At 48.2% G+C, this 23,195-nt stretch overlaps 1 protein-coding gene across 3 annotated transcripts in view; it reads left to right on the top strand.

Moving 5' to 3' along the window:
• The first annotated feature begins 4,703 nt into the window (after positions 1-4,703).
• Positions 4,704-23,195, top strand: part of map3k5 (mitogen-activated protein kinase kinase kinase 5) — a 36,076-nt gene continuing 17,584 nt past the window's right edge. For 2 of the 3 annotated variants that reach the window (XM_067241404.1, XM_067241403.1), the window contains exons 1-6: positions 4,704-5,696; positions 13,577-13,716; positions 15,033-15,056; positions 18,294-18,487; positions 20,351-20,519; positions 21,106-21,212. In XM_067241404.1, the coding sequence (XP_067097505.1) occupies positions 5,270-5,696; positions 13,577-13,716; positions 15,033-15,056; positions 18,294-18,487; positions 20,351-20,519; positions 21,106-21,212 (1,061 nt within the window). In that variant the 5' untranslated portion in view covers positions 4,704-5,269. Of the gene's footprint in view, positions 5,697-13,576; positions 13,717-15,032; positions 15,057-16,676; positions 16,771-18,293; positions 18,488-20,350; positions 20,520-21,105; positions 21,213-23,195 lie in introns of those variants that run through there. The other variant, XM_067241405.1, reaches the window with a different exon arrangement.

The following is a 23,195-nucleotide window of genomic DNA, read 5'->3' as shown; positions in this document are numbered from 1 at the left end:
AGGGTCTGCTGAGAGAGGCTGGGGTGGCTACAGGCTGTCCTTGTGTTGGGAACAAAGAGAAGATGGTATCAGGTCGGTATCCTCCTCTGGCACCTGAGGTCGGGTCCCTGCAAGAGCCAGGCTTGAGGGTTTAGGTTGGTTGAGGGGCAGTTCTATGGGCGTATGTGAAGCCCTCTGTGACATGCTTGCGTGTAAAAAGGGCTATACAAATAAATTTGATTTGATTAACTTTAGCCAGGCTTAACTTGTTCCGCTTCACCGTGACATCACGTAAATGAGGTTATATCACGGTGTTTCGAAATGTACAGAAATCAAAATATTTATACGAATGTTAAAAATCCTCCCTTGAGAATATTTGAGTTCAGAGTTGTTATCTTGACAGATCAGTGCATCAAACCCCAGACTGAAACTTATTAGAAGACACTAATGAGTCCAAACATCAGCCTGTTTGGATGTGTGTCAAAACAGATCAGAAAGATGTTTGTTCATTTTGGCAAATTGTTACTGTCTGAATTTCAAAATAAAAGTTGACAACATTGGGACAGATGTATTGGTTTTGTCTACCATGATACCCTCCCCCTAACTGGGAGCACCTGTGGATGACTTGTCCCTGAGGAGCCCCCCACAGGTCAAATCATTTCTACCACAATGGCCTCTTGAACGCTATTGACTGAAACCCGCAGCCTGGTAAAACACACCCTATTGGGCGGACATTTTGTTTTCTGTTTCTTAGGGAATCAAAATCTATAATTCAGTTACTATCTTCAGCACAGTATTATTGTACAGCAGGAACACACGATTGCTGAAACTTCATCCTTTCATCCAACTCAGGGGATTTATTTCCAGAGATAAACAACAAAAAGGTGCCTCTCCAAGCTCATTCCTTCAAGGTGGTGATGCCATTGAATCAACATTAGTTCAAGAAAACTGAGGTTCCAGGTGAAATCTACGACACTGAAGTTAAAGAACACACAGTTGCCTCACTTCATTTTTTTGTATTTTTTTTTTCGCTGTTTGGCCCGAGGACTATCCTACTAAAGAGAAGTAATTTAGCTTATCTTATCCCAGAGACCTAGCAGCTGCTTTTTTATTCTTTTTTTTGTGAGGTCTTTTTTCTCATTTAGTCCAACAAAGATTGTCCTCATAGATTGACCTTCTCTGTGCCTTCAGGCTGTTGCCCTCATGCCAGTAACTAGATAACACACTCTATCAGAGATTTGAGAAAATCATTGGGAAAGCAGTGGGGCTGATAGTGGCATCAATCCTAACCTGACACCAGCCTGGGTCAACCATTTATCTCTCCACACTGCCTCTGGTCACAACAGCAGCCATCTTGCTCTGCTACATCCTTCTTTAATAACCTTGGCCATGTCTCTCTGCAAACTGAGAGGATAACGTGCGCTTGTCCTCATCCGCCACACTGTCTGTGTGATCTGCTTCATCCCCGCTTTGTTTGACGCATCAGAGGTGAAAGGATTTAGTTTAGTTCTTTGTACTTCCGTGACTTACCAGGCCCCAGAAACAGACATTTCCCCATCAACCTGCCTCTCTCTCTCTCTCTGTGTTTCTGCTATTATCTATCTTTCCTTCTATACCTTTTAAAAATGTATCCTGTATCACTTCCTCTGTGTTCCTCCGTTTTTTGTCCACCCATCTCTATTTCCCTCTCACCAGAATTGTGTGTGTCTAACAAGCAGTCTAACGCTAATGAACTATAATATACAGTACTTAACACATGCTTCAAGGAACTGCAATGTCATTAATTCCCAGCAGTGTAGCTTAAATGCTACAGATTATTACAACCACGTATGTAGGTGTTGGTGAGTGTGATTGTGTGTCTGTGTTTCTGTGTGTGTGTGTTTGTGTGTGTTTGTGTGTTTGTGCGTGAGTCTGTGTGTGCGTGTCTGTGTGTGTGCGTGTCTGTGTGTGTGTGTGTCTGTGTGTGTGCGTGTCTGTGTGTGTGTGTGCGTGTCTGTGTGTGTGCGTGTGTGTGTGTGCGTGTCTGTGTGTGTGTGTGCGTGTCTGTGTGTGTGTGTGTGCGTGTCTGTGTGTGTGCGTGTGTGTGTGTGCGTGTCTGTGTGTGTGTGTGCGTGTCTGTGTGTGTGTGCGTGTCTGTGTGTGTGTGTGTGTGTGTGTGCGTGTCTGTGTGTGTGTGCGTGTCTGTGTGTGTGTGTGTGCGTGTCTGTGTGTTATGAAAGCAATCTGTTGCCAATGAGGCCGACTGAGCAGCCGTGTGTCCACCCCATCCCTCCGCTCTGCAGCGCTCAGATGAGAGGGGAGGTTAAATAGGGCGTCATCAATCTCAATGAAATGCAATTATTTTCCCACTTATTAATCATTGCGGGCTAATAGCTAGTGGCAACAGCGAGCCTGCCATTTGTCAAACTTAACAGATTTCTGTAATTTTGTTTCTCTTTCTCCTCTAATGTTTGTGTAGCGGTTCGACAGATATCTTAGGAGTGCTTAGGTAAGTATGCCTCTGAGTAGATTTCTTTGCATGGTAAAGCACACTGGCCTTTTCCTCTATCTCAGAATTGGCTGTGCATTATTGTCCACTTTCCTCTAACATAGCCACGGAGCAGACTGTGTAATCAGAATCTAAAAACTACGTCTGAATGCTACTGGAGTCATTGCCTCTAGCTGTGGATTTCAAGCTCTCTCATTGCAGTATAGACGAAGTCTGACATCTAGTGGTCACAAGACCCAATTACTCAGTAGCACCAGTAGGCAAAAACCAGGAAATTGTCTGGAGAAACAAGCACTGAAGCAAGGGTGCTTACAGACTTAAGGACATCAATGCATGCAAGAGATGCACTTTGCTGATCATCTACTACTATATATTATCATGTATAGTACAGATGTAGATAAGCAGACTAGTATTACCATGTATTTGATAACCAGTCTTATATAAGGTTTATCACTCAATTCAGTCCTACATTTACCATTACTTTTCCATAACTTGGAAGGATAATTTAAATTATTTTCTAGGAAATGAAATAAAAATACTTTCTATATTGTAAGATTTTTTCCTGTTTGACATTCAGTCACTGCTCAAAAATCACATTAATAATTAAACTACTACACATCCAAATATTTGGAGAATTACAGTATTTTTCATGGGTGCTACAAAAGGAACTGTTGCGACCAAATCCATTGATTCACTAATCGATCGATCATCAGAGGAGGGGGGGAAGTGACATCCTGGATATCTCACCTTTAAAACATTTACATTTAGCAGACACTCTTATCCAGAGCGACTTACAGTAAGTACAGGAACATTCCCCCCGAGGCAAGTAGGGTGAAGTACCTTCCCCAAAGACACAACGTCATTTGGTTTCATTAAGTGTTTACCACCTAAAAAAAAATCCTTCCACAACGCAATACCTGAGATTCGCCTATTTATTATTTTTAGTCCGTAGATGTAATGGGTAAAAAACGTATTCTTAATGACATGTCAGGCTAGTTGAAGTAGACTACTTGATTTATCAAATGATCGTTTTAGACACATGAGCTACTGCTCTTGAGTAACCTGCCATTCACACCAAGAACTGTTACAGTCCCAATGTTACAGTTACCCAGCATCGAATGATTCTTACTGTACACTGAGGGCACTAGTATGAGTTACCACAGTAAGTTTCAGGCATGTGACACTTTCCTAGTCAGAGTTAGCAGGGGGTGCGTTTCATGGCAAGAAGGAATACAACAAGCCTGTCGTGAAAAGCACCCCCCTCTATTGCCTGTTCTGTATATCCCAGCATCAAATGTTTCTTACCTTACACTGAGGGCACTAGTATGAGTAACCACAGTAAGTTTCAGGCATGTGACACTTTCCTAGTCAGAGTTAGCAGGGGGTGCATTTCATGGCAAGAAGGAATACAACAAGCCTGTCGTGAAATGCACCCCTCTCTATTGTCTGTTCTGTATATCCCAGCATCAAATGATTCTTACTGTACACTGAGGGCACTAGTATGAGTAACCACAGTAAGTTTCAGGCATGTGACACTTTCCTTGTCAGAGTTAGCAGGGGGTGCATTTCATGGCAAGAAGGAATACAACAATGATGTTGTATTCATGATGTTGTGGCCCTCCTCCCCTCAGGGTTACGGCAGCTATGGCAGCTAGCTTCGTGGTGAAGGCGATTGGCCGATCAGAGTGGCTCTGGGCAGATCCAATAGTTTTAAACTTCAACAGAGTACCCGCCTTCAAGGAAGTTAACGCTTGTCAATGGAGCGATCCCAGACCCTCTTTACAAATGAAATGTACGAGGGTCTGGTTAGGACCAGGCTATCCCGAGGGAGTGCCAATCCAGAGAGTCATGCATCGGGTGATACAACATCGTCTATAATTGCTTTACCTAGAATTTGTTTGGCTATATTTTTGGGGGGCAAGAATTTTTTCGGCTTGGTGTGGTGTTTAATTTCAAATTTAAGTATTCAATGCCTTTTAAAATTCGAAACATTATGTCACTGATTTGCTTCCATTGTCCTGCAATAAACAAAAAGCCACAAGAGGTCTCTCTTGTGTCACAAAACCAAGAACTACCGCAAGTGAGCAAGGGATGTTAGGTGAACGAGTCATTTAGTGAGGAATAGGCGTTCACTGTTCCAAATATGGTTACGTCTCCGCCCTGTAAACAACGTTTACAGTACCTCCACCCAGCTTGCGTGAGTCTGGGCAGGAAAGATAATAGTGAGAAACGGGGCAGGGTTTAGTGTCTAAAGGCACAACTCGCCTTCGGAAGAACATTTGCTCTTATTCACATGCAAGCTCTCTGAGTGAATGTTTGACGCCTGTGTACTGATTCGGAGTCCGATCTGTTTATAGGAGGATGGTTACTGCTAGCGTACGACGGCGTTAACCAGTGAAGCTTACCTTCTTGCTCAACTTCGGAAACGAGGTGGATTCATGTACAGACGCGCAAGAACGTAGCGAGGTTGTGCAAACTGTGCCTCTGCAGGATCCTTATCTCAACTCAGACGAGTAAACAACCCGTGTCGTGACTTACCGTAATCGGTGGTTGTCCACCATAATGCCCATGTCATGAGTGACTGTTTATTGCAACGTTGCATTCAAACCCAGAAATGCTTTCACGGGAGATGCATCAGAATATCCAAGACTGGCGTGTAGTGCACTTGTGAGACAAGTGCACGTTATCTTCTCGATGCCTGCTGGGAACCGTGCGTAATGCAGACTTTAGCAACGTATCGAGACGTCGAGCATCTGAACATTCAGAAGTGCAAAGAGTTATTGTTGATCCAACACTGAAAACATGAGTCAAGACCTTGACGGAATATCCTTGTCGGTACCCTGCTTTGGTCTAAGCACCGAATTTAGGGCTACTGCCCTAACAGGTTCTGCCTGCTGCTCGCGTGAGGAAAGTGCCAGCTGTTCCACTGCCGTTCCCGCCGCCGGGACTTTTTGGCAAGACTCCGTGGTGAGCGGAAACCTCAGTCCAAGTATCATGAACTGTCCCGTGGACGGCGGGGGCTTGCTGTCTATGGGAACATGTAAGATGAGGGCTGTTACGGTAGCTTATGTCGTCAACAGCGAGCTCAGTCAGCTGAACAGCGCCGAAAACATGGCCTTGCAGTGCCTTAAAGACGCCTGTGACACAGTTGGAAGTAAACTGGAAATAGTACAGTTTGGGAAGCTCGATTTTGGGGAGACGATGGTGCTTGACCAGTTTTACAACGCAGGTGAGAGTCGATGACAACACTCAGTGAGGTTTTCACCCTTCAGTACATTTGGTTTCAGTCATATTTTCTGCATGCTATCAATCATGACATACAATGCATTGGATGTACAGTGAATTTCATGCCTCGACTCTTGATCTAACCAGATAAATAAAACATGTTAACAGGTTAATGTTGGCCAAATATGAACACTAACGTCATGACAGGGAGGTCACATGAACTGTCATGTTGACACTTTGTCTTCTGAACAGTGCAGGCAGTATTGCATGGCACACATTGCTGCTTGTTCTGACATTTGGTAACTTCCCCAGCAGCCTGTGTTTGTTTCCACTACATACCTATCTACGTTAGCTGGAACCCTTTTGGCCCTTGGAGCCTCAACGGGGGATGTCTAATACACTCCACAAAGGTGGGGATAGTTGTAATCATTTCCCTCTGCACACACACATGCTTTCCACCCCAGCATTACTGTAAGTGCCTCTACGAGTGTGACTCCGTGTCATGGACAACTCTTAGTTTGGGCATGGAGTTGTTCTTTCCATCGGAATCTGAGAGGCCAAGAAGTGAACTTGAACCTTTGGAGCACTTTTCCCCCTCCTATACGAAGCATCTCATTCTGCCTCAGATCCCTGTGGAAATGTTCCGCTGGCCAGTGGGCCTTGGAGAACCCACACTATGGAAAGTTGTCGTAGTTTTACAGGGATTGTTCTCAAATGGATAGCAGCTGTTTAGACTGATCACCCTGGTGTTGCTCTGAGTTGTGCGCGATTTTCTGCTGCTCTTAGTTAACAATCAGGATCAAAGTGAGGGCTGGCTCTGTGCTCTGGTGTGCTGGTGAAATCCATCTACTTCTAGCACGCCTACCTGTGTTACGAGCTGAAGACTTTGTTGGTGCAGTTGTCATAACATAACTTTATTGGTTGTGTAAACAAAGCTAAATTCTCTTGCTCTGTCCTCTCTCTCTCTCTCTCCCCCTCCCCTCTCTCTCTCTCTCTCTCTCCCTCCCCTCTCTCTCTCTCTCTCTCTCCCTCCCCCCCATAGCTCTCTGTCTCTCTCACATAATTGTTATTATCAGGGTCTTCATTCTTTTTTATTCTCATTTATTTCAGGGACAATGCACACCAATCAACAGCAAAACTGTAAGTGAGCCAGAGAGGCAAATCTTCATCTGCTGTCCCCAGCCAGATGTTTAAAGGCAGCCTAAAATTACAAAATGTCTAATAACATACTGAGGTTAAAATGAGTCAATAAACAGACAATAGCCGATAGACACAACCAGTTCACATATAAGCAAAAGAAAAGTGTACCTGCAATACAAGCACATACATAATACTGAGGCACATAACATACATCAACACTTAACAAGACACACGCACATATAGGCAGACAGTACATCAATGCTTGCAAACCTGATTGGCAACAAAGTCATATTCCTTAAGGCCATGTTTGAATGTTTTGTACATGTCTTTTGTTCATGGAAGGTTCACATCATTCACGTGAAAAGCTTTAAGCATTTCTGCTTAAAGCCTTAAAACCTTATTACAAAGGTTCTGAGAACCTTTGTAATAAGTGTTTGTAGGAACACAGACTTTTTAGGGTTAGGGGTAACCCTAACCCAGAACACTTCTTTGGTTTGATGGAGTTTGAGTACTTTTCAGGTCGATAGGGGTACTGGGTTTTAGTGATGGTTGAAATGGCAATTTTTTTCTTTTCTCCGAACAGTAGTGTACTGTCACCCAGTCAAAGAGTGTTCAGCCCACTGAGGTATATAGACATTTATCAGCGTGGTTGGTTATTGTTCTGCGTTCCTGAACAACGCTGTTCTCCCATTAATCCTGCGAGGAGTGTTAGTTTAGCTACAGTAGCCCTATTCTGAAGGGTTTATTCACAGGCAGTAAACAATGACTGTCTAGCAGACCCAGTGTCTGTCCAGTCTCGGCACATAGTTCAGAGAGTTACTCCAGCCAAGTGCAGGTCATGTGACAGGTCATGTGACAGCAGATTCTGGCCTGCAGGCAGTACGTATTTGATTTTGTGGAGGACTTGTCGGAGGGGTGAATCCTGCTGTAACGTCTCTGGTCCAGGATGTACAGACAACCGCTCAGGTTCTTAATCGATGAGGTCAGACGTTCCTCTGTATGCAACCCTGGACCTCATGGAAACAAGCCTGGAGAAAAGCCTTGAGGAGCTGTATTAGAACAAGACAGTTGGTTACGTTACACAAAAGAATACATGGCCCTGCGTCAAACCACCTTTGTTTTGACTGCGTGGGGACTCAGCACTCGATCCTGCGTACACTCCCAACTGGCCTGCTGCTGTAATCCCATTGGCTGTCCTAAATTGCTTATCCATCCTCGTGTTTGCTCTGTGAGCTGAGGGTGTGTGAGGCCAACAGAGTGGAGATCACAGGCCACGCTGTTCCTGGAGTTTTTATCCGAGAGGAGGAGGAAAAATCCATATCACGTTCTTCAGACAAATGGAGGCTGATAATAAGGCGGCCAATCACAGATGTCCTGCGGCCTTGGCTGACTTGGCAGGGAGTTGAGGAGGCTGTAAGAAGTGATCTAATGGCTTAGATGAATGCTAAATGAAAGAAAAAGGTATCCTAAGATGTTCTAATGATCTAGTCACAACTGAGCATCTGCAGATGAATGTCTACTTTCTGAGACTCACAATCTAGAGACTCAATCTAAATGCATGAGTTGGACTTGTCAACATCACAACACCCCTGTAAGGTGTCTCCCTTAAACATTTTGTTGCTATGATGTGTGAAGTAAGTGAGATTAAGTGAAAACATTGTTTATTGTATTTTTATGAATTCCACTTGTGACAAGCCAGCCCTGCTCTGAACCAGGGGTCAATCAGAAAGTGTGAGGCAAGTTTAGGCATCTGGCATGCTTTTCCAAGCCAGTGCTTGTGTACGTGTGTGTGTGTGCGTGTGTTTGAGTGTGCATGTGTGTGTGTGTGTGTGTGTGTGCACGCCAGCCTGCATTTGCATTGTGTTCCTGCAGCTTCTCCCCTGAACCAGGGCTCTTAGTTTGTCAACTCGGTGTGTGTGAGCAGGACCAATGGAGTCAGACTGCCTCAGTCAGACTGCCTCAGTCAGACTGCCTCAGTCAGACTGCCTCAGTCAGACTGCCTCAGTCAGACTGCCTCAGTCAGACTGCCTCAGTCAGACTGCCTCAGTCAGACTGTCTCAGTCAGACTGCCTCAGTCAGACTGCCTCAGTCAGACTGCCTCAGTCAGACTGCCTCAGTCTCTAGTCCCACAGGCAGCTTGCTCTCATTTCCTGTGGAGCTGTTCTTTTTCTCAAGGCTTGGTTTTGTCACTTTCCTGTTATAAGCTCTCATTTCTAAAAATAAAGAAGTGTTTCTTCTTTTTTGGGGCAGGGCCACCAGGCTACTGAATAACCATTGTGCAATAGCTAGCCTCCCTCAACATGGAGGATTGTTTTTCAGAACAATATGCAAACCCGGAACAGGGTATTAGAATATCAGAAGTTGTTTGGTTTCACGTTCAAACAAAACACATTTGAAATGAGTACAGGAACAGCAAAACACAGTAGCCTGATTTGCAGTCGAGTTCCTGTTATTTTTCTTCATCTGTCAATCCGTGATTTGACAGACAGCCTAGTGCTCTGTGAGGTCTCCCTCCAGTCACCTGGCGGTCACCAGAGACACGTCATGGCCTGTGAATGGGGGACATTCAGCAGAATACCCCAGAGCCATAGAGGAAAACATGAAGTCCACACTTACTGGAAATCTGGCAGAGAACATGGACATCTCTTGGAACGTTGTGCGACCCCGCGTCGCCCTGGTGAACACGCTGTCCCCGATCGAAATCTTCAGGGAAAAGTACAGTCTGGCAAACACTGAGGTTGATTTCCAGCACAAAGGGAGAGAGAGAGAGACACATTTCGTTGCACATGTGGGGTTGGTGTAATAATAGTAATAGTATTTATAATGCACTTTATATGAACTAAAATCTCAAAGTGCTACAGGTTAAAAGCAAGAAAGGGCAAATAAAATGTAATAAAAACAATCATGTCGACCAAAAAAAAAAGAAAAGAGAAAAAATATTAAATCAACAAAAGGCTCTGGTGTGTCTCCAGTGCAGGCTGGGGTCTGGAGAAATCCATGACTACAGGAACATTGCTAGTGACCTCACTTCCTGGTGAGAGGAAAGTGTGCTTCCCCTCCAGCCCGAGGTGTCGTCACTCTAGTGTGATGGATAGATCTGTCTGACACTGAGCAGAGATGGCTGAGATGAGAGGAATTTAGTGTGTCAGTGACAAAATAACTGTCAGTCCTTAGAGTGGGAATAATGTCCCCCTGAAGGAATAAAACTTCATAAAATGTGTTTGATTTATGTCACGTTTATGATAGAGAACTGTATTTTCTTACATCTAACCTTGATTTTAATAATTCTCTAATTCATATCTAGTATAATCTCTGATTCAAAGAGATTATACATTTCAAGTATTGAAATTAGTAAATCACAGCCCTTTTGGTTGTATTTTGAGACTGTAACTTGTGGTTAACACTTTTTGAGGAGATAAGTAAAAGACATCTGAAAGAATCTGAAAAATGAAAGACGGGAGACAGAGCCATTAAAAAAGAAAACTCCTTCAAGTGTGTATAAACCCAGCGACGGGACGTCGGTTCACTCAAACAGAGTTGGAACATTTTTCGGGGTATCTGAGCTGATCCTTAGTAGTCCATGTTCCCTTGTGTCCTCCTGCTCAAACTGCTCTGCTTGTGCAGTCCAGCTCCTCACCCTCAGCATGGAGGACAAGTGTAGAGGCTGACATGTTGAGTGGAACAGATATTAAAACCATTATAGAAGCACACAAACCCTGACCCTGGTGCCTCCATGTAGTGCATGCATCTTCCCAGCCCCCCCCCCCCCCCCCCCCCCCCCCCCCCCCTGTAAACCTCCACCCCCCCCTGCCGTGGACAAACACACGACCAAGCAGGGACTTTACAGTTGAACTGTGAGAGAAGATTGGATTTCTGCTTGTGCTACAAGGGGGTGGGCGTGAGTAGGTTGGTCCACGGCAGGGATTCTGGCAATGGCTGCTAATCTGGATTATAAAGTAATCACAATTCTTGTTTCTATCTATTTTGAATGTGATTTGAACTTCATTTTAGCTTAAATGAATGTTTGTGTGTGTGTGTCTGGACAGTTGTTGAGCTGACATGCTTGTGAGTGTAGCCCGGTGCAGCCCCTGGCCCCTGTGTTAACAGCCCCAGGGCTGAGCACCTCCCAGGCACCACACCCAGCAACCCCCACCCTGCAGCAGAGCAGGCTCTCACAGTGCAGGGGTACAATACACACACCTCAAGTAGAGGGACCTGGATGAGTCAGTAAAGAAAACAGCTGGCAGTGAATGGACCTGTGGAGAAGGCAGGAGCTGCAAAAAGCACATCCTGAATAGATGGCCAGACAGAAGGAGTCTATCCAGCTCTTAATGGCACAGGTCTGTGAGTAATGTGTCTGGTCGCTATGTGGAGCGGAGACGCAGGCGTTGGGGGGAGAGAGAGAGAGAGGGGAGAGAGAGTGAGAGAGAGAGAGAGAGAGAGAGAGGGGAGAGAGAGAGAGAGTGGAGAGAGAGTGAGAGAGAGAGGGGAGAGAGAGAGAGAGAGAGAGAGAGAGAGAGAGAGAGAGAGAGAGAGAGAGAGAGGAGAAAGAGAGTGTTGCCAGTCACATGCTGCCCCTCAGTCCATCCACTCCCCTAGTTGGCCCCGCTTCTCTGTTTTCCATGGCACTGTTTCTTTTTGTGGTTAAGGTCATGCGCTCTGTGTGTGTGTGTGTGTGTGTGTGTGTGTGTAGAGGGTGGGGTGGGGGCATGGCTAATTAGTAGGGTAACAGATTTCCTCATGTGGCACCAGGACCGATACTGAGGTGTTCAAACCCACGAGGGTTCAGACGAGAGATGCCTCTGGCAGCTTGACAGATATCCTTGTTACATCAGAATGTGCCGTGACATCTGATATTCGTGACATTGATCCTAGCCTGGCTGTGCTGTGAAAGAATCATTCCCGACATGATGTACCCTTAAGAAAGAGACAGTGTACTGGTTCCCCGCCACAGGCTCACTCGCTGCAGCCGTGCAGGCACCACGGGCTCCGGTGTCTGACCTCAAAGAAGGCACTCAGGGAAAACCTAGCTCGTCTTGACTTGGTAGTACAACACTTTCTCTGTGTTGCACTACAAACACTGCCCGCCACGTGTCGATAGAGTGGGTCTATATTTCCTCAGTCCTTCCATGTATACGCTCAGCCCTGCCCTACTGTAGGAGAGAAAATGTTTGCCCTGGCTCCATACCCACTTCTGAGAAACAGGTGAAGTTTCCACACTGACCCCATCACGCCCTCACGCCCGGCCCCACCACGGCCCTCACAGCCCTCACGCCCGGCCCCACCACGGCCCCCACAGCCCTCACGCCCGGCCCCACCAGGGCCCTCACAGCCCTCACGCCCGGCCCCACCAGGGCTCTCACAGCCCGGCCCTCTGTCCCACCTGCCAGGGGACACGCTGGGCTCTCACCGTGCAGCGCTGTACAGCACAGACATCTCCTTTCTCCAGGCTAATAACAGTGTGTGCCGATCCCCGGGAGTGTGGGTGGGGGGGAGGCGGAGAGCCTATCAGAGATAAACCCACTTCCTGGTGGCATTTAGACGGGGGCGCCAGAGTGGAGGGACCATCCCTCTCCTAGGGGTTGTCCCCGCCCACGATGACAACGTCTCGAAATGTCTCCAGAACAGTCCTGTCTCACTGAGGCTCGCTAAACACACGGTAGCGTTTCAGGAACGCATCGGAGTAGGACGCCCTGTCTGCTATCAGCATTCTCTTGCGTGTGCAATGTCTGTGTCAATATTTGACTCTCCTTTAAGTCACAGCGATTGTTGAGTAGGGTGTAGAAAACTGTGATGCGCTGAATGGAGAGAACTGGCTCTCTGAAGAGAGAGAGAGCGAGCCAGAGAGAGAGCCAGAGAGAGAAAGCGAGAGGCTGATCAAAGGGTCTTTGTTAGGCTGCAGCTACAGTGTGTAATGTGTATGTTGACATGGAGGGTGAAACTGAGAAGCCGTGGAAAACTCTGGGTGGAGTGCTGGTGCGTTATCTCTGCTCTGCTCTGTCATCAGAGTCACCAAGCTGACGTTTGTTTGTGTTATCAGTCACTGTGTCAGGCAGGAAAACTGGGCTGCACCCAGTAACTTAGGAAAGATTCCTATATCTCTGTAGAGCTATCTCCCAGTTTTTTCTTTAAAAAGACTAGAGCCTACGTTGTTTAAAAACAACATTCCAGTTTCTAAACTGTGGCCCGTCAAAGGACAGACACATCTGGTTTTAAATAGTTAACGGACTGCATTTACACAGCGCATTTTAGCGGCACACCCAAAGCGCTTTACGTTTGCCTGTCATTCACACACACACGGGGGGGAGGGGGGGGTGGCTTGGTCTTGAGTGTCTCTCTCAAGGAGACTTAGACACACATCCAGGCGGGGTCAGGAATCGAACCGCCAACTTCGCGATCACATCAGCGTCCGCCCCTCCCTACACCCTGAGCCACGGCCGCAGCAACCCTTCCTGCGTGCCCAGCAGTGGGAACGGGGCCAGGCAGAGTTTGGTGAACATGCTTGTTGATGTACATTTACATTTAGTCATTTAGCAGACGCTCTTATCCAGAGCGACTTACAGTAAGTACAGGGACATTCCCCCCGAGGCAAGTAGGGTGAAGTGCCTTGCCCAAAGACACAACGTCATTTTTCACGGCCGGGAATCGAACCGACAACCTTACGATTACTATCCCGATTCCCTAACCGCTCAGCCACCTGACTCATCTGATGTCTGCAGTAACGGTTTTCCCTGTCCTCTCCAGACATCGCAGTGGTGGAGATGACAGATGCTTTTCGGCAGCCCTCCCTCTTCTATCACCTGGGTGTGAGGGAGAGCTTCAGCATGGCCAACAACATCATCCTCTACTGCGACACCAACTCTGACTCACTACAGTCCCTGCAGGTACGGATTGTGCATAAAGGCACATAACAGTTGACACATACACACATCATATGAAAAACACACATTGATGCATGCACACACACACACACAATACAGACATGGACAAATATGCGAACACACACATTTGCATAACATGAGCCAATTTTTTTTCTTTTCTTCATCTGACGTCTACCTAATTAATGGTGAACAAGGTCAGCAACAAAAGTCAACATTTAGAAACTGAAAGTGTTGGTATTGTAGTTGCAGTTGCGTTGACATCATGAGGCCTGTTAGGGATACGGTGAACGGATGCATTAGCACCCAGGAATCCTGCTCTAAAGGGTGTGATTCATAGGCTGGCGGATACAAATAACATCACTACAAGTGGCTGTCTTGCATAACGCAGTGCGCTTGATTCCTGAATGCTAGTATCCGTTTTGTATATGAGAATTGGAATGAGAGTGAGATCCGTTGACGACAGTGTGACTCATCTTGAGATTTCCCTGCAGCCTAGTTGTTGTTCATGCGTCTGGCCTTTAACCTTTCAACTCTAAACCCCAAGTCAATTATTCAGTAAACCACTTAACCCTTGTGTTATCTTCGGGTCATTCTGACCCATCAGTCATTGTGACCCACCGTCGTATTGCGACAAATTTACCTCATACAAAAACAAAGTGAAGCATTTTCTTTTAACTGTCGGCTGTCTCAGACCCCCCACATTGGAATGGTTAAAATAAAATTATTTTTATTTGTTTTTGTATTGGGTAAAATTGGGTAAACACAACAATGGTTCGTTATGAACCTTTGGGTCATGTGACCCGAAGGCAGCACGAGGGTTAAAGTGTTACTGTATGCACAGTGAGCAGTCTGCAGCAGGACTGGAAATCCCCCGTCAATGACCACATCATCTGCAGGCTCTCAAGATACAGGGCTACTACACAATCTAACAGGATCCTCTCGCCCTCCAAGCCAAGCCCACCTGACTGTATGCAGTCACTTCTGCTGATGGCTGTCAGGTTCTGAATGCAAACAAAGGTCTCTTATTTACATCCTCTTGAGATCACACTGCGATAACCTTTTATAGAACTGTTAAAGTAGCTCTTAAAATAGCACAGCATTGCCGCTGATATAAAAGAGACTATTGTGTACATCAGCTTGTAAGACGTGTTCAGCACCCTTTTTTCTTAATTTTTTTAGATCAACCATTAGAAAATACATGACGAGGTCATTTGAAATCCACCAAATTGATTTCTCCACAACTTTTGATATTTACCTGTTTCACTTAATGTAGAAAGAAGTATTTATGTATCTCTAAAAACAACTTCTTTCTTCTGCAGGATATTATCTGCCAGAAGAACACTGTAAGTAACACAACCTCCCACATTTCTGCACTTGTTAATCACACAGCTCTCATCCTTTTACACATTTTACGTGTGAAAGTATTTACAGGAAACTGCTTTATTCTCACCCTCGTGTTCTGTCTGCCACTGTGCATTCACCCTAATTACACAAACCTCCTCGCTCTTGCACCATGTGGCATGGGTTTGAGCATCTGAAAATGCTTTATTGAGATGAGACGGCAGCCGTATTACTCGAGAGAGGCTGGTAGGAAGTGTTGTGGAACGCAGAGACGCTGTGAGGAAAAAGAAGTTGCTTTGTATTTTCACCTCCTGGTTTGTTTCCCCTGCCTCCCTCGGTGCCAACACACCAGATGTTTCTCATCGCTGTGTGTGTGAGGTGATAGCCAGCCACGTTACACAGAGACTCTGAAGCAAACTACTGATGATTAGCTACTGTACACACACACACACACACACAAGGACAACTTGTGCCTTGTTTTACCTTGGGGAATGATTGTAATCGTCGTAGTGGTGATCATGTGGGGTGTATGGATTGGCTGTGGGGCAGGGAGAGGTCACAGCTGCTGAGGTGAGGGGTTGCATGCAGACCAGGCATGCAACCCCCGGGCAGGCAGACCAGGCATGCAGGCCAGGCATGCAGGCCAGGCAGGCAGACCAGGCAGGCAGACCAGGCAGGCAGACCAGGCATGCAGGCCAGGCATGCAGGCCAGGCAGGCAGACCAGGCAGGCAGACCAGGCAGGCAGACCAGGCATGCAGACCAGGCATGCAGGCCAGGCAGGCAGACCAGGCAGGCAGACCAGGCAGGCAGACCAGGCATGCAGACCAGGCATGCAGGCCAGGCATGCAGGCCAGGCAGGCAGACCAGGCAGGCAGACCAGGCAGGCAGACCAGGCATGCAGGCCAGGCAGGCAGGCCAGGCAGGCAGACCAGGCATGCAGGCCAGGCAGGCAGGCAGGCAGACGAGGCAGGCTCTGCAGGGACGGAGCACGGGCCAGTCCGGAGGGAGGGTTTCAGCCCAGGAGGGCAGATGGGAGCAGGGTTACCCTGCCCAGGCTTAGCTGCTCTAAGTGGCTTTGAGGAGTGGAATAAGGTGGCTTTGTGCTGCAGGAAGCAGCCTGATCTCAGAGGGCCGGCTGGGCCTCGTGAGAAGGGCTGATTACAGCTCACAGCCAGAGTGTACTCAGTGACACTCCCCCTCCCTTCTTACATGTCCCTTACTCAGTCTCTCCCTCTCTCCCTCTCTGTTTCTCCCTCTCTGTTTCTCCCTCTCTGTTTCTCCCTCCCCTCCCTCCCTCCCTCCCTCCCTCCCTCCCTCCCTCCCTCCCTCCCTCCCTCCCTCCCTCCCTCCCTCCCTCCCCTCCCTCTGTATCTCTCTCTGTTTCTCCCTCCCTCCCTCTCTCTGTGTTTCTCTCTCTATCTCCTTCCTGTCTCCTCCCTAGTTTCCGTCACAGTTACTGTCTCTGTCGTCTCTGTCTCCACCCTTCACTGCACTGTTCTCCACAGCACCAGCCCAGCGCCCACATCCCACTGCCCCATCCCATACACCACAGCCACCCTGCCGTCTGAACCAGTAGCCTCTGGGCTCGAGTGACAAATATGGTACAGAACTACCAAGGACAACTTCCTCAATGGTTTTATGACCACGTGAGCGGTCATAAAGTTATATAGCTGATGATTTACAACCCCAGTGCTGCTCTGTCGATGCCTTTGCAGGTGAATGGGCTAATCCTACTCTCCCAGTGACATTGAACTCATTAATCACTGTAACTGCAGACAGAAAAACAAACGTTGCTCTCTTTCTCTCTCTCTCTCTCTCTCTCTCTCTCTCTCTCTCTCTCTCTCTCTCTCTCTCTCTCTCTCTCTCTCTCTCTCTCTCTCTCTCTCTCTCTTTGTTTTCCCCCTCTCTCTCTCTCTCTCTCTCTCTCGCTCTCTCTCTCTTTGTCTTTCCCTCTCTCTCTCTCTCTTTGTCTCCCTCTCCCTGCTGTCCTTCATGGGGCGTTGTTCTAGCCTGCGTGCAAGTATCTCACAACTGCCTAATATGGCTGGTGAGGCGTCCTGACTACTGGAGTCTCAATGGCACCTAGCCACTAAAATATGTATAAGGCTGTGATGCACCATCATGGGATCAGACAGGATATCTCATGCAGGACAGGATTTAGGAAACGGTCTCCACCTCTCCAGCATGCCGTGTTACAAAGTCACGATGACTGGAGGTGAAATATCGTTGCACAGTAGGAAGCTGTTGTTTGCATGAGGAATGTTTCAATGGCTCCATCACTTCCTCCTTCTTGTTGGTTTGTGTGTCTGGGTCTCTGCGCGTGTTGCAGGCAGGGGAGTGTTCTTCAAGAGCTGAGGGGAAACAGCCAAATGAAAATAGCAACAGTTTAAACAGTCAGGATGCAGCTGTTATCCTTATGATTATGCACATGCTAGTTCTCAAATACCGAATCAGTTGGTTTAGATGAGAGAAGACTCTGCCGTGTAGCTCTGCTAGCAGCTAAACAGACACAACAACATCGTCTCTCCACCTCTCTGCAAATACCACATGCAAATCAGACAGGAAGGGAGGAGACCCGCAGCGTTTGATCTGATTGCCGTCGGCGGCGTGAACCTGGCTGATCTCCTCAGCCCTGGAGGGGGGAGATAAATTTACACATAGTCATTTAGCAGACGCTCTTATCCAGAGCGACTTACATGAAGTACAGGGACATTCCCCCCGAGGCAAGTAGGGTGAAAGTGCCTTGCCCAAGGACACACCGTCATTTGGCACGGCCTGGAATCTAACCAGCAACCTTCTGATTACTAGCCCGATTCCCTAACCACTCAGCCACCTGACTCCCATAGATGGAGATAGAGATGACTGAGCAGGAGCAGTCACGGCCTTGGATGCAGAGGCACAATCTACCGTGTGACCCAGTGCCAGGGCCGTCACGGGCACGGCTGCTACAATAACACCATTGTGTCTGCTGGTTCAACCCATCCTTATGTCACCACCTGTAACTGGATAACAACAGGAAGCACACAGTGTGACTCAGTACTTCTCACCGCGCAGTTCAGTGGATTGGCACGACATCCTGATAAACACAACAAAACATGATGCTTGCGGGGAAAAACTCCACCCCAACCCAACAAAAAAAAAACCTTTACCTCTCATTGAAACATGCATACACACATCCCATCTCCAGCTCAGAAGTGACCCCCCCCCCCCCCCCTGCTGTTGTCCTCTGTTCCTCCAGACGTGCTCAGCAAACTACAGCTTCATCCCGTACATGGTGACGCCGCACAACAAGGTGTACTGCTGCGAGAGCAGCCTGCTGAAGGGGCTGACGGAGCTGATGCAGCCCAGCTTCGAGGTGCTGCTGGGGCCCATCTGCATGCCCCTGCTGGACCGCTTCCTCCAGCTGCTCAAGGTGCCCACCGGCAACTCCTGGTGAGTCTGCAGGGTTGGAAGGTGACGGTGGTGATGATGATGATGATGATGATGGTGGTGATGATGATGATGGTGGGGGTGATGATGATGATGATGATGATGGTGGTGATGATGATGATGATGGTGATGATGATGATGATGATGATGATGATGATGATGATGGTGGTGATGATGATGATGATGATGGTGGTGATGATGATGATGATGATGATGGTGGTGGTGATGATGATGATGATGGTGATGATGATGATGATGGTGATGATGATGATGATGGTGGTGATGATGATGATGGTGGGGGTGATGATGATGATGGTGGTGATGATGATGATGATGATGGTGGGGGTGATGATGATGATGATGATGGTGGTGATGATGATGATGATGGTGGGGGTGGGGGGGATGATGATGATGGAGGGGGGTAAGAAAAAACTAAAATAAACGTGTTTAATGCCGAACACCTTGAGAAAGTGAGCGTATGGAGTGCTCGTGCGTTGGAGCGTTCTGTATGGGTTCAAATTAACTCATTCACTCGCCGTTCCATCAAGACGACCAGAGAGCTCTCCACCTCAGAACCCGCATCTTAAACAGCCTTGCATCACTTCCTCAGTGAAAAACCTCCACATCTATTTGAAGTGCTCCGCTATGGAAATGCCTGTGAAAGACTACAGTGGAGCAGGTGTCTCGTCTGAGCGCTGGGTCGTGCGACGCTCTGGCGTGATCCACAGGTGACGGGTTTGTCACTGGCAGCCTGAGTTCATCAACACCCAGAGAGAGCTGTGGTGGAGCTGATCCTCTGCTGTGTTGATCTACCAAACATGATGCTCCTTCAGGATGGGGATTGAACCATAACACACATTTTTTTCATTTACATTTAGTCATTTAGCAGACGCTCTTATCCAGAGCGACTTACAGTAAGTACAGGGACATTCTCCCCGAGGCAAGTAGGGTGAAGTGCCTTTCCCAAGGACACAATGTCATTACATACACATAATGTATGTAATGACGGCAACACATAACATAATGGATGAAAGAGGGAAGCACAGAGCAATAATTACGTAAGGATTTGTAGCTTGTTATTCAGAATGTGAAACGTTGCAGTTGTCATTGCCGGTTAAAATTCGCTTCACATTAATACACTTGTTCTACACGTTGTAGGCCCAGTTAGTCTGTCTACCTAATGGTGGTAATTACTTTATTTGATGTGTCCCCATAGAACGTCATGACAAATCACTGTTTTCAAACAGTCATTTCTTAGCTTTTAGCTGAATGTTTAAACTTGTTTTCCAAGAACAGTGACTCATGCTGTTGAAGCCAGGGGAATTTGCACTCTTGATGAATGCTGCTTCCTGGAGCTATGCCACCCCACAGCGCATTGAGAAACACACTGGGGTGGTGGCCTGCAAACAGGGTGACATCGCTTGATGTCACATGCTCCTCTGACTGTTGATCTGGAGATGACTACTTAACAGTAGGGGCAGGATTCTGATGTTTTTAAGATGCTAAGGTATCCTCTGCTCGCGTTCATGAGTGTCATGTGATGTCGCTCATTGTGTGTGTGTGTAGGGGGTCAGATGGCTGAGCGGTTAGGGCTATTAGTCAGAAGGTTGTTGGTTCGATTCCTGGCCGTGTCAAATGGCGTGTCCTTGGGAAAGGCACTTCACCATACTTGCCTCAGGGGGAATGTCCCTGTACTTACTGTAAGTTGCTCTGGATAAGAGTGTCTGCTAAATGACTAAAAGTAAATGTGTGCAGACAGTCCAGACCTCCGTCTCCCTACGTCTGTTTTCACATGAAACCGAAGCCGTCGAAACGGGCCCCTTCAAATGAGGAAATAACTCGTAAATCACTTGTTTCCCCCCTTAGCCAGTACTTCCGTGAGACCATCCTCAGTGAGATCCGCAAAGCGCGGGAGCTGTTCACGGGCACGGAGCTGGCCACGGAGCTGGGCCGCATCCAGCAGCGCTTGGACAACGTGGAGTGCCTCTCAGCGGACATCGTCATCAATCTGCTCCTGTCCTACCGGGATATCCAGGTACTGTGGTGTGGGCCCCTCTGGGACCTCCCAGTCTGCACAGGGTGGGGGGTGCAGGGTGGGGGGGTGCAGGGTGGGGGGTGCAGGGTGGGGGTGCAGGGTGGGGGGTGCAGGGTGGGGGGGTGCAGGGTGAGGGGTGCAGGGTGGGGGGTGCAGGGTGGGGTCCGAGTTCAGAGGAGCTAGTGGACAGTTGCCGACGAGGTGTCTCCTGTCTCCAGGCTAGCACAGCAGGCTAGCACAGCAGGCTAGCACAGCAGGCTAGCACAGCAGGCTAGCACAGCAGGCTAGCACAGCAGGGAGCACAGTGGCCTTCACTGCACTGTGCTGCCAGCCCCCCTCCTGTGGTGTAATACTCCCCTCGCTATAGGCAGCCCTCCACAGCATGCATAAAACATGACATCAACTAACATGGTGGAGACACAGAATTATTCAACATGTTTTCGATACAGTAAAGATGTACTGAACCAAGCAAATTACGCACAACGGGACTATGCATTATTTAAGTCATCTGGTTTTAGCCATATTGCTCTTTTCTCAGACTAGGTTGATGTGAAAGTGTGTTTCTCTGTGTTTTTGTGTAACCCAGGACTACGAGTCCATCGTGAAACTTGTGGAGACTCTGGAGAAGCTGCCCACCTTTGACCCCATGGAACATCCTCATGTGAAGTTCCATTACGCCTTTGCACTAAATAGGTGAGACTTCCTCACACCTGCTTTGCCTGGGCACACAAACTCACACACGCACGCACACATGTACAGACACATGCTTAGACCGACACACAAACACGTCAACACGCACACACCTGCAGATACACACACACACACACACAGAGACAGACACACCCCCCACAGACATCATGTGGAGAACATATGTTTCAGGAAGTACACATTTGTAGAGCATGCAGGGGTTTAACTGCCTGTTTTTCCCCCATGCTGCTTCTCTTGTAAACTTCAAGTTGTTCTCCCAGTTCCACTGTTCTCCCAGTTCCAGGACTCCAACAGAAGGAGCTCCCCCTGCTCCTGTATTTAGCTGCAACCCAAATAGCCCTCCTCCTGCATTCTTCCATAAGGCTTTAACAGCGTGTGAATTAGCCTGAATCAAAAGCTGCTTGAAAAGTGTCTTGGATTACCAAACTCCCTGGAGCCGTTCCACCAGGGCATGACTCCCTGGAGCCGTTCCACCAGGGCATGACTCCCTGGAGCCGTTCCACCAGGGCATGACTCCCTGGAGCCGTTCCACCAGGGCATGACTCCCTGGAGCCGTTCCACCAGGGCATGACTCCCTGGAGCCGTTCCACCAGGGCATGACTCCCTGGAGCCGTTCCACCAGGTCATGACTCCCTGGAGCCGTTCCACCAGGGCATGACTCCCTGGAGCCGTTCCACCAGGTCATGACTCCCTGGAGCCGTTCCACCAGGGCATGACTCCCTGGAGCCGTTCCACCAGGTCATGACTCCCTGGAGCCGTTCCACCAGTGCATGACTCCCTCGAGCCGTTCCACCAGGGCATGACTCCCTGGAGCCGTTCCACCAGGGCATGACTCCCTGGAGCCGTTCCACCAGGGCATGACTCCCTGGAGCCGTTCCACCAGGGCATGACTCCCTGGAGCCGTTCCACCAGGGCATGACTCCCTGGAGCCGTTCCACCAGGGCATGACTCCCTGGAGCCGTTCCACCAGGTCATGACTCCCTGGAGCCGTTCCACCAGTGCATGACTCCCTCGAGCCGTTCCACCAGGGCATGACTCCCTGGAGCCGTTCCACCAGGGCATGACTCCCTGGAGCCGACTCCCTGGAGCCGTTCCACCAGGGCATGACATAGATGAGGTCCGTGACTCAGCAATGTCAAGCTGACATTGCACAAAGGGCTTCCATTATGAAGCAATGATGAAGCCTGGAGAATGTGAACGAAACATCCTCATTGAAAACAGGCCTTACCAGCCAGAGCACGTTGAGTAATTGGATCAAGCTTCTGTAGGAAACCGGTAGCAGCAGGATCGGAACACTGACAGGCTGGACTGCTGCTGCTCACGCTCCTCCGCTCGCATGAGCGGAGAGGGCTGAGTCACAGCCCCCCGCCCCCCCCAGTCCCCAGACACCACTCTGCACTCTGGTGTGAAGACAGAAAGAGCTGGATGTACGAAAGAGAGAGGGAGATCGAGAGATAGACAAAGAATAGAAGAGAGAGAGGGAGAGAGAGAGAGAGAGAGACAAAGAATAGAAGAGAGAGAGGGTGAGAGAGAGACAAAGAATAGAAGAGAGAGAGAGGGAGATCGAGAGAAAGAGAGACAAAGAATAGAAGAGAGAGAGAGGGAGATCGAGAGAGACAAAGAATAGAAGGGAGAGAAACCCTGAGCAGTTCCCCAATCACCTGGCACCAGAAGTTGCTAGTCCACATCTCACACGAATCTCAAGGTGCTTTGTTGAGGACTCTTAACATCAATGCTTTGTTGGCTGGCAGTTTCCAGCCAGCAGGCTAGGGTGCTGCGCAGCTGGACTCTAAACCAGAGGCTGCTCTGTCAGAGCAGAGGAAGAGACTAGCTAAACCACAGCTTTATTCAAGCGATACTAATACAAAGGATAAGAGTTCATGATCAGAATAGGCACGTTCAACTGACTAAGCAATAGCATCTCTAGGAATGCCCGCTAATGGGTAAAGTGGGTTGTTTTCTACCGCC

The sequence above is a fragment of the Osmerus mordax genome, chromosome 8 (assembly GCF_038355195.1).
Source record: "Osmerus mordax isolate fOsmMor3 chromosome 8, fOsmMor3.pri, whole genome shotgun sequence".
NCBI classification, from domain to species: domain Eukaryota; kingdom Metazoa; phylum Chordata; class Actinopteri; order Osmeriformes; family Osmeridae; genus Osmerus; species Osmerus mordax.
The sequence above is the reverse complement of the archived record's forward strand: the minus strand, read 5'-3'. Positions and strand labels throughout refer to the sequence as shown.